This window comes from Solanum stenotomum, chromosome 11 (genome assembly GCF_019186545.1).
Source record: "Solanum stenotomum isolate F172 chromosome 11, ASM1918654v1, whole genome shotgun sequence".
In the NCBI taxonomy this organism is placed as follows: Eukaryota; Viridiplantae; Streptophyta; class Magnoliopsida; order Solanales; family Solanaceae; genus Solanum; species Solanum stenotomum.
Window position 1 is genome coordinate 53,020,399 of NC_064292.1, and position 10,863 is coordinate 53,031,261.

A 10,863-nucleotide genomic window follows, 5' to 3' on the forward strand; every position below is an offset into this window, starting at 1 on the left:
ATATATATATATATATATATATAATACCAGACACAGGTGTCCCTGCGCGGCACAAGCCTAATATTTTAATATTTTTATTTTATTTTAATGTCCATACTTAAATTTTTGTCATCGATTATTGATATTTTACTCAAAATAGTTATAAGATATAAATAAATATTATCGAAATTCAAAATAATAAAGTAATAACTATAGAATATTAAAACTAAAACTCATAGCTAAAACTGATTACATAATTTCAATTTTTTTACTAATTAAACTAAAGCAGAACAAAAGAAATAAAATTTTAAATTCTTTTGGAAAAAATTATACATTGATTAAATTAAAGTAGAAGAAAAGAAATAATTTTTTTTTCCGAAACACACTGAAGTAGGCACGTCGACAGAGACGTGCTTGCTTTAGCAGAACTCTCTCTTATATAATAAGAGATGAATATTTTTTAATTTTATTGTGATTTTTTATTGATTTTTGATATTTGTATTGAGATATTTGATTAATAAAAAAGTGGACGATGAACAAGTAATTTACATAAAATAACAAGTGAAAAAAGAAACAAAACACTAAACGAAAAAAAAAAAGAGAAGAAAAAACTTATTTACATTCAATGCTTTTACTAATATATTATGTTATGATTGATGATAAAAGTGAGGTGAAAATGTGTACCAATTAATTATGATTATCAATATCAATTTAATTGCATAAATAATAATAATATATATTTATTAAATTAATATAAATATTAAACGTGAATGAGTTGACTTAATCACGGTTCACGAGTTAATACAAATTGACATAATTACGACTCACGAATACAATATTTTATTCACACTATCCACTGATCCATACGTTACACTGTTGGCTTTTGTCTTTGTAATAATTTATTTTAAATTTAATTAAATATTGATAGAAAAGAATCATAAAGATAGTTGAAAACTTATCATATTAAAAAAATATAAAAATAGCGTGTCAAACGATAACGACAAATAGGATAATTTGATCTTAATGTATATAATACTTTTATGACAATTTTTTTAAAAAACTTATAATAACACCCTTCACCCTTAGAACAATATACTCTTTATAAAATTATTTTTTTATATAAGATAGTTTTTTCTTGGTAATATAACAATTAATGATCTTTATCGAAATAGAATTTCTAAGATTACAAACAACAAGTCTAAAGATATTAGTCAAATATTTTAATATATTATTCATATCAATCTTAGTATTTGACTTTAAAATTTCTAAGTCCATAGTAACATTTAGTATAATATTTTTCTATTTTTTTTATAACATTAAAGAATAAAAAATTAAATTTTGTTCATAATACATAATCATGGCTTCAACGGACAGTGGCGGATTCAGAAATTTTGTATCATGGGTGCTCAACTATTTTTAGTTTGAAAATTACTACATATAATGGGTGCTCAGTTAATATATTTCATTGAATTACTAAATTTTGTACATAAATAATAATGTTGTCACAAAAGGCAGTGGGTGCTCAAGCACCCATAAGTCACAACATAGGTCCGCCACTGTCAACAGACAACTATTCCCTCCAACTTTGAGTGTGCACAAGTAGACACTTAAACTTGTATAAAATTGAACAAGTAGACACACATGTCCTACATGGCATAATACACGTAGGACGTCATGTAGGACACAAAATTGTCATGTAGGGTGTCATGTAGAACGAATGTGTCTATTTGTTCAATTTTATACAAGTTTAAGTGCGTACTTATGCACATCCAAAGTTAAAGGTTATAGTTGCCAATTAACGTCAAGTTAAGGGTCATATTTATATATTATGCATTTTAATTCCTTCAAAGAAAGTAGTTATACGTTTGTACTATAAATAAAAACAGCACATGAACTTTATTTCCTTTCCTATTTTATCTTTAGTGACAGTATATACCTTATCCACTTTAAATGGAATAATACTATTTTTGGTTTTTGACAAATTCAAATAGCAGTGTTTGTAATATTTGGTCAAACATATACAATTTTAATTAATTGAAACATATACTTTTGATCCCTTCACATATTATATAAATTTATTATGATTATTCAATGTCTATTGTAAATAATTTTTTTATTCTACAAAGTTTGAAATAAGGTATGCACATACGCGTTTATATTTTATTTGTAAGATCATCAATTTGTTTAACCACTCAATTATCCATATGTGGAGAAAAAAAAATTAAAAAATTATCCATATGCCATGTCAAATTGTAGTGTCACTCCATAATTATTAACAATAAATATAACTAAAACATAACTGAATTATTATACGTTTCTAATATAGTGGGTCCAAAACATTTACTTTATTAATAACTGAGGAACTACAAGTACAATTATTCTAATTTAAAATTATTAAGTCCTATTACAAAAATATTAAATAAGATAGGCATATAATAAAACTCAAAGAGAAGTATTGAAAACACTCTTAAATTTGTTGTGAATTATTAGTTTCATTCTTCGAACCAGTGACAATCTTAAAACACTTATTTACTTGACTAATAAACATAAATATACCTCCGATATTGTAACAGGAGTGAGATACACCCTAATTTCGGCTAAGTTTAGGAATATATTCAACACTTTTCTCGGCTTTTTATTAAAATGTCATGCTCTAACAAGAGTTTAACACTACTTGTTATGTCATGTGACAGATCGGGGGTGTATCTAAGTTTAATTAATTGAAAAAAACTATATTTTTAAAGCTATCAATAGTTCAAAGGTGCAACTAATAATTTGCGCTTAGTTCAAGAGTGATTTTAATACTTTTATACCTTTTTCTGACTCACACATTACGAGAGCTTTAATGCACCGAGCTAATTAAGAAAAAGACAAAGGAAAAGCTTGTGCAGAAGAGAGAATCATAAGGGACCAATGTCTTTTTCTTACAAGACAATGGTTACAACTTACAAGTTCATGTTTAATAATAATAATAATAAGGTAATAATAAATAAATAATACAATAACTTTTTTGAAATCTATTCAACATTACACCATGAATGTGAATATATTGCTAATAATTGCATTCTCTATCTGTTTCCCACTTGCTCTCTTTAGTTGTTCAACTAATAAATGTCTCTTATATATTTGCCTGATCCCCTTTTGATTATTTGACATTATTAGACTTGGGGTTTCAAGATTTTTGATTTTGAAGCTCTCTGAAGAACCACATTTTCAACTTTCTTGATTATACAGTTTGGTTTTAGTATCTGTAAGTATGTTAAATTAGTATAAAGATTGTTTTTTTTGGGGCAAAAAGTGTTAAAGATTGTTCTTTTCTTTGATTTGAAAGAATGGGTTGCTTCACTTCACTTTGATTTTTAGTTGTATGTGTGAAGAAAGTGTAAAGATTGTTCCTTTCTTTGATTTGAAAGAATGGGGTTCTTCTTTTTTGCTTCAATTAGTAATAAATGCTGCATTTTTTTTTTATGGTTGTGTTTATCAAGATTGGTACTTTTTGCCCATTTGGGGTGGGACAGAAGCTGATAATTGCATTTCCCTGATAGATGTTTATTTCTTTTTACATGTATATGTGGTGAGAATGGTGTTTGTGGTGTTTTAGTTTTTGATTTTTTTCTTCTTCTTGCATTTTATCAGTTTATTATTCCAATGCTTTACTAAAAGTATTAGAATTTTGGTTTTTCTTGTAAGCTAAGTGGCCTAAGTTTCGAATGACCGTGGAATCTTAGCAGCTCGGTTGGTTGAGTAGCTGAACTTTCACTTAATTAGTGAGGGTTCAATTCCCCACCTTGTAATCCCCGTCCCGTATCCCTGATGTAATTTTCTTTCAAGTTCTAAATGGCTTCCCTTTTACTCATAGCTGATGTCATAATTTTCTTATGTTTGTTGTATAGTTGAATTTCTGATTGTGTTCGTTCGACTTGTATTGTTGCTAGATTATAGTGATGGGGATGTTAGGATTGCGAAGCGTATTATTTGCTGTTGTGGTTCACATTGTAGTACTATCAGCTGCTGCTGACATTAAGAATTTGAAGATCTGGCCAATGCCATTGTCGGTTAGCTATGGACATAGGAATCTTCAACTTAGTAATGAGTTTGTGCTCAAGACTGAAGGTAGCAAGTACCCTGATGCCTCTGGAATTCTGAAGGAAGGTTTTTCAAGGTTACTTGATGTCATAAAGGTAGCTCATGTCGTTGATGCCAACTTCTCATATGAAGGTCCTTCTCCGGTGCTAAAGGGAATCCAAGTGATCGTCCTTTCTCCAAGCGATGAGGTATTGATCTCGTAGCGATTCGTTCTTTGCTTTGAGCTTGGTCATTTAATTTGTCGTTATTCGGTTGTTTAACTGGTAAATGGTTCTGCATCTGAATAAACTATAGCTTTGTCAAAGGAAAAAAGTAGTATTGGGAAGAGCTTTGTCACTCTGTCCATGATAGACAAGCTTCCAATCATGTTTTGTTCATTTCATTAGAGATCCTCAGTGCAAGATACTCCCTTTGTCACAATTTATATGTGGTTACCAAAAAATAAAAAACTACTCCATATAATATTTTGCATTCAAATGGTTTTAAATCAACCCGAACTCTTGAAAGTTGTGGGTCACGTGTATCTCCTTTATTCACTGGAGTGAACCACCACAGTGTTCGGCAGATCACGCGTTAGGACTTGAATTCAAACCAATTATCAGTCAAATGATGTTTAAATATTTCAGGTGCTTTTATTATGTTCAATTTATGTTGGTAGATTTTTTTACTTGAATTCATTTTCTAAACCAACTGAAAAAAACCTTGTGCAATGCAGCTGCAGTACGGTGTTGATGAATCCTACAACTTAACCATACCAGAAAAAGGAAACCCAGCCTTTGCATATTTGACGGTAGGTGTTATCAGTTTTTTTTGTGTTGATAATATGGCGCATCTCTTTAAAAAAATATATTTGTCCAATCAAATGCATTTCCCTGTAGCTTTTCTGCAGTATCATATACTCTACGATACATCTTAAAGTGATTTTCGCCAAAATCAGTAGGCTAAGTTACAGTTAATAATTCTTCTTTCATAGCTGAAACATTTTTAAAGGTGAACTTTGTTAGCTTAGTTATCTAGTACTACAGTGCATCATAATGTCACGCATGCCGTTCCTCTACACTTTTTGTGGTTACTTATTGAATTAGAAACTCACTAACCAAACAAATTTCGGTTGGTATTTTTGGGAATATACTCCCTCAGAGACATTCTTTTTTAAAAACAGTTGCCCATGCTATCTGTCAGCTTGTGTCTGCTTATATGGTTGGACAGTGAGAGATTGTTTTACGCTTGTTCTCACTGTAGGATCTTATCTGATAGTCATGATTTGATGCAGGCAAAAACAGTTTATGGGGCTTTGCATGGTTTTCAGGTTTGATGCTTCTGCTCGAGCTAAAAAGCTGTCAGTACTTAGTCAAGTATATGTTTGCTTTGGTTAGATGCTTTAATGTTTGTTTTTGGCATCAAGACAGACATTTAGTCAAGCATGCCATTTTAACCTTACAACCAGATCAATTGAAGTTCATCAAGTTCCATGGACGATTGTTGATCGGCCAAGATTTTCTTATCGAGGGCTTTTAATTGGTGAGGAACTTTTCTAATAATTATAGGAGGGTTACATTTACTTATTTGATCTTGCTTTTCTAGTTTAACATAATGAATACTATCCAAGCAAGGAATTTAATGAAATAAGAAACCATGCCAGCAAGGTGTGCTTGTTTTCACTTGGAAACTCTCCTACATCTGAAAATTCTCATTTGAATTCAGTGCTCAACTGCATTCTCCTAGATTTAGCTCTATTAAGAGAGTGCAGTGTGAATGACCTTATCTTGTGCCTTTACCACATCACATTCTGTCAAGATCTCTTGCTAACTTAAAAATACTGATATCCTTAACTGTCTAACAGACACTTCCCGTCACTATCTGCCGTTGCCTGTGATATTGAAGGTCATTGATTCGATGGCTTATGCAAAACTGGTATGGTAACTCTCTGGCTACTCCTTTTCTAGACCTCTTAATAATCTTTTATTCATGTCTATCTAAGTCTTCTTGTACAAAACATCTATGTTTTTATGTGGAGTTCTTTGCATCCTCGCCCTTGGAAATTTGGAAGCTATGCAGTATTGTTAGATCTCACGTATTAGGGACTTCTGGGGAGGGTAGGATGTAGCAGACCTTACCCCTACCTTTGTGAGGTAGAGATGTTGTTTTCGATAGATCCTCGGCTCAAAAGACATGTTTCCGAAGTAGAATTACTAGAATAATATGACAATAAAATAGAAAGATACAAAGCAAATGAGACAACAAGTAGTAATACACACCGAAGAATAAGAGACTACATGCCTACTAAATATCACCCTACCTCTCACACATAAAGTGTGACAGCACTCGACTACTTATTCAAGTTCTTATTGAGTTAGCAAATTGATGATGCCACTAGAAACTCTCTGATGCCTGTTGGATGCCCTTCGTGGAATGAAATGCTTATATCTTACTTCTTGTTGATTATCAAGACTCTGATCCTCACAATTTTCTCTATTCAGAATGTGCTTCACTGGCACATTGTAGATACACAATCATTCCCACTCGAGATACCTTCATTTCCGAAACTGTGGAATGGTGCTTACTCAAGTTCAGAGAGGTATACTGTAGCTGATGCTTCTGAGATTGTGAGGCAAGTTATTTCTTCATGCTTTTTCTTTCTTCCTTCCTTGACTTTTGATGTGCAAATGACGTTTTGCTGATCCATGTAAACATTTAAGAGTTGCAGATATGCAGGAAGGCGTGGAATCAATGTATTAGCTGAATTAGACGTTCCAGGACATGCTAAATCTTGGTATGGAATGACATTCTATTTGGACATTAGTTGTTGAATGAAATTTCCACAAGATTTTATTTTCCATTATTTAACCAATAGACCCTGGTGGTCCGGCCCTTCCCCGGAACTCCATGCATAGCGGGAGCTTAGTGCACCGGGCTTCCCATTTAACCAATCTAACAAGTGTTCAATTTCAGGGGTATTGGTTATCCTTCTTTATGGCCATCCAAAAACTGTCAAGAACCACTTGATGTGAGCAGTGATTTCACTTTCAAATTAATAGATGGGATTCTTTCAGGTAAAGCTCAGCTGCATGTCACTTTACGACCCTCGTGAGTCAAAATAATAATCCATTCATGGTTTGGAAACTTTTCTGTGTTTCAGATTTTAGCAAGATATTTAAGTACAAATTTGTTCATCTAGGAGGTGATGAAGTGGATACAAGTAAGTTTCCATGTTCAGACAACTGTACTGACTATCATTTTTGTTTGAAGAAGTATTATCCTCTGATGTATGATTTCATTTTGTGTGAACATAAAAGCATGCTGTTGCATTTGATAGTGAAAGTGTGAAGGATGTTGATCTATTTTGGAGCTCAATTGATTCTGGTAGAACACAAATTATCTTTGTTTGTGAATTTTCAAAAACGTGTAGCGTAGAAAAAATATTTAGGCGGGCCATGCAAAATGCAATGGATGTTATGATCTTACCCTCCCAAGCATTTTGTTGACTAATATACTCTGCCAGGCTCCAAAGCATTTCTCTGCTCAGCACTCCGAATTCAGCTTCTTTATTCATAGGCATTGCTTATATGCGCGAGCTAATTGAAGGTGGTCTCTACAATATAGATTATTAACATGAGAGAGAATGAACTAGTGATTGACCAACGATGACACAACTTTAAATCCTTTAGTGCAAACCTTTTACTTAGTCATTGAACATTTAATTCTGAAAGGATATTACTGAGGAAACGGAATCTTAATAGTCCAAATTCGGTGGCTGCATGAATTTGTGGTGTAAAATGCATATGAAATTATTACAAAAGGTACCTGTCTACCAAAGTAATAATACGTCTTCATATGCCTTTGTCAATATTACCTAGACACATATATATGTATCAGACATTGACTTTAGTTTCAATCTATCTTACTCGGGTACTGATATTTTCTGCTATTTACTATTTCTGACTTTAACTTTCAGCAACTTGAAGGTAATGTTTACTGAAATGTGCAATTGGATGTTTCCTGCAGGTTGCTGGACATTAACTCCTCGTATAAGCAAGTGGTAAAAATTTTACCCTTTGAAGCTTAGATTTTAGTTTACTTTCTTTTTGTGCTTCGCCGGTTCGCCCAACTCTTAAGTATATATTTTTTTTAATCATTTTTCATCACTTCTATGATTTAAATTTCTTCAATGCTTTTGCTAATGAACTTTGCATTCCACTCGGATAACGTAGAATTCTCTTCTCGCAAGTCTCAATATCCCTTTGACAAGTTCGTCTGACCATTAAAATAATAAACATGTTCTATTTGACAGGTTGAAGCAACACCGGTTGAATGGAACCAGTGCTTATGAGTACTTTGTCTTGCGAGCACAGAAGATAGCTTTATCCCATGGATACGAAATTATCAACTGGTAAGGACTTTCATTATGAGATTTCTAACAGTAACTGGTTTTTAACTTATCATATTCAAATTTGCAGGGAAGAGACATTCAATAATTTTGGAAATAAGTTGAGCCCAAAAACAATAGTACACAACTGGTACGTCCTCTTGTCGTGTGGTATAAGCTGGAAGGTCCATATTAGTTCATATATCTGTTGTCTTTTTTCATTTCCTTTATTCTTATCCATGACGAATATGAAGACTAACCCAGGATTAGGGTAGCAGGTTAGCAGGTAGCAGTTTGTTGTCTTGATATCCGTCCATACTAGTAGTTGTAGTATTGCTCTTGTAGTTTCTTGTCCTTCATTTTCTATTGCTATCTATTGTTTCTTATACTTCGATTATCATATTATTTTTGTTGTAGTTACGGTTCTGTTTCTATCTGCTATTTCTTTTACGTCTGTTACTTTTATTTTTTTGGGACTGCTTTGGACTATTTGTCGTTGAGCTGAGGGTCTTTTGGAAAAAACCTCTCTACCTTTGAGGTAGGAGTAAGGTCAGTGTACACTCTACCCTTCCTGGACCCCACTTTGTGTGACTACACTGGGCATGTCGTAGTTTTGTGTAATCCCACAAGTGGGGTCTGGGATAGAAAAAGTGAGCAATAAGGCGTTACACAGTCGGTTGCAAAACTTTTCCTAAAACCAGTTGATGGACTAACCTTGTGCTTGTATTATATATGGCAGGCTCGGGGGTGGTGTTGCTCAGCAAGTAACTGCAGCTGGATTGCGGTGCATTGTTAGCAACCAGGACAAGTGGTATTTGGACCATATTGAGACCACATGGCAGGATTTCTATTCAAATGAGCCACTAACTAATATTACAAAGCCTGAACAACAACGGCTGGTTATCGGGGGTGAAGTTTGTATGTGGGGTGAGCATATTGATGGATCAAACATTGAAACAACCATATGGCCTCGTGCAGCAGCAGCTGCAGGTAGTTTTTTTTCTCTCTTATTGAATCTGTCTTCCTGGAATATATTTGTCTTTTCTTTTATTTGTTTCACAAAGTATTTGTCTTTGAAGTGAAAAGATCCCGCATGCAAGGTGTATACATAAGGTAGAGAATGTGAATTAGATTAGAAGTACCAACCTCTACAATGAGCGACCAATCATCTATATACTTATTTGAATCTCATCGGTACTCCAAAATATTTACAATAACATCAAAAGGTTCCTTTGTTCTGACCAGAAGCATTTTTCATCTTTTGAACACCGTTGGATTTCTTTTCTTTCTTTCCACATGGTCCACATAAGAGTCGGAAGAGTCACTTATGTGTATTCGGTCCTTTCCTCCTAATGTGATACATCATTCATGGCCACATATGAAACAATGGCATAGCAAAGCTAGATTTGTTGGAAGTAGTAGTCAATTTTTTATAGCATGTCAAGTGAAGGATTCACAACTCGTCAAATATTTAGTTGAAAAGATAGCTTGGATGGGAAGTGGTGAAGACATCAGTCTCATGTAAACTATCTAATCTTTGTCCATTACTAGCTTTAGATCTTCTTAGAAGGCTCATGATGTCCTAACTTATTGGCGGATGCAAAAAACACTAGGTGATTTCTTTCCATTTGTCCTAGCTTTGGTGGACAGAATTATCATGTGCTTGTGCTGGAGGGTGGTAGCAAGATGCCTCATAGAATTAGTCTAGGTGTACGCAAGCTTGGTCGAGACAATATACCGACTTACTAGCTTTGACATAATATAGCTCTCATGGCACATATGCCAGATTATTAGATGAACTAAGCTTTTTTCTCTATCCATGCTTCTTGTTTCTTTCATGTGTACTTGGAGTTATGATGTGTTGCCATATATGATTCTGGAAGAGGATTTATAGCCTCCTAACAACATGTTAAATACAATCGTCTTTCTCATTATAACATTTCTTCTTTGTCATTGCTGATTAACTTACAAAAGAGAGGCTATGGACCGCTTATGACAACATTGCCAAGAATCCAATTCAAGCTGCTCGCAGGTTGGCGTATTTCAGATGCCTATTGAATCAAAGAGGAGTGGCTTCTGGTCCATTAACCGGAGGCGGGCGAGCTGCCCCAGATGAACCAGGTTCTTGCTATGAGCAATAGTTACCTCAAGTGTTCTATTTGCTCTCATTCTTTCATCAATCCTTCTAAGAATAAATTAAAATCATATATATATGCATTAGAAGTTGTCGATATCCATTGTAAGGCAACGCTCTCTGTTGTAATTCTTTCGAAGGAATATGAAAGTTATATCAGCCTTATTTATAAGTTCAATGGCAATCAATTATTGTCTCACAAGAAACCTTATTATATGTTCTCTTCTTCAAGGAAAAACTCTTGAAGTTTTATGAAACTGTACATTTCAGTTTGGAAGAAATATACTAAAAGTAAACT

At 33.5% G+C, this 10,863-nt stretch overlaps 1 protein-coding gene across 2 annotated transcripts; it reads left to right on the top strand.

Moving 5' to 3' along the window:
• The first annotated feature begins 3,013 nt into the window (after window positions 1-3,013).
• Window positions 3,014-10,732, top strand: LOC125844893 (beta-hexosaminidase 3). Of its 2 annotated transcripts, none has more exons than XM_049524254.1 (15): window positions 3,014-3,229; window positions 3,915-4,253; window positions 4,781-4,855; window positions 5,339-5,374; window positions 5,475-5,586; window positions 5,909-5,979; window positions 6,546-6,676; window positions 6,773-6,838; window positions 7,018-7,118; window positions 7,205-7,264; window positions 8,071-8,104; window positions 8,357-8,455; window positions 8,523-8,582; window positions 9,171-9,421; window positions 10,406-10,732. In XM_049524254.1, the coding sequence occupies exons 2-15, from the start codon at window positions 3,924-3,926 to the stop codon at window positions 10,570-10,572; spliced, it is 1,593 nt and encodes a 530-aa protein (XP_049380211.1). In that variant the 5' UTR covers window positions 3,014-3,229; window positions 3,915-3,923; the 3' UTR covers window positions 10,573-10,732. The 2 variants fall into 2 exon arrangements, with proteins under 2 accessions (XP_049380211.1, XP_049380212.1); XM_049524255.1 differs by having other exon boundaries at window positions 3,070-3,229; window positions 3,922-4,253.
• The last annotated feature ends 131 nt before the right edge of the window (window positions 10,733-10,863 follow it).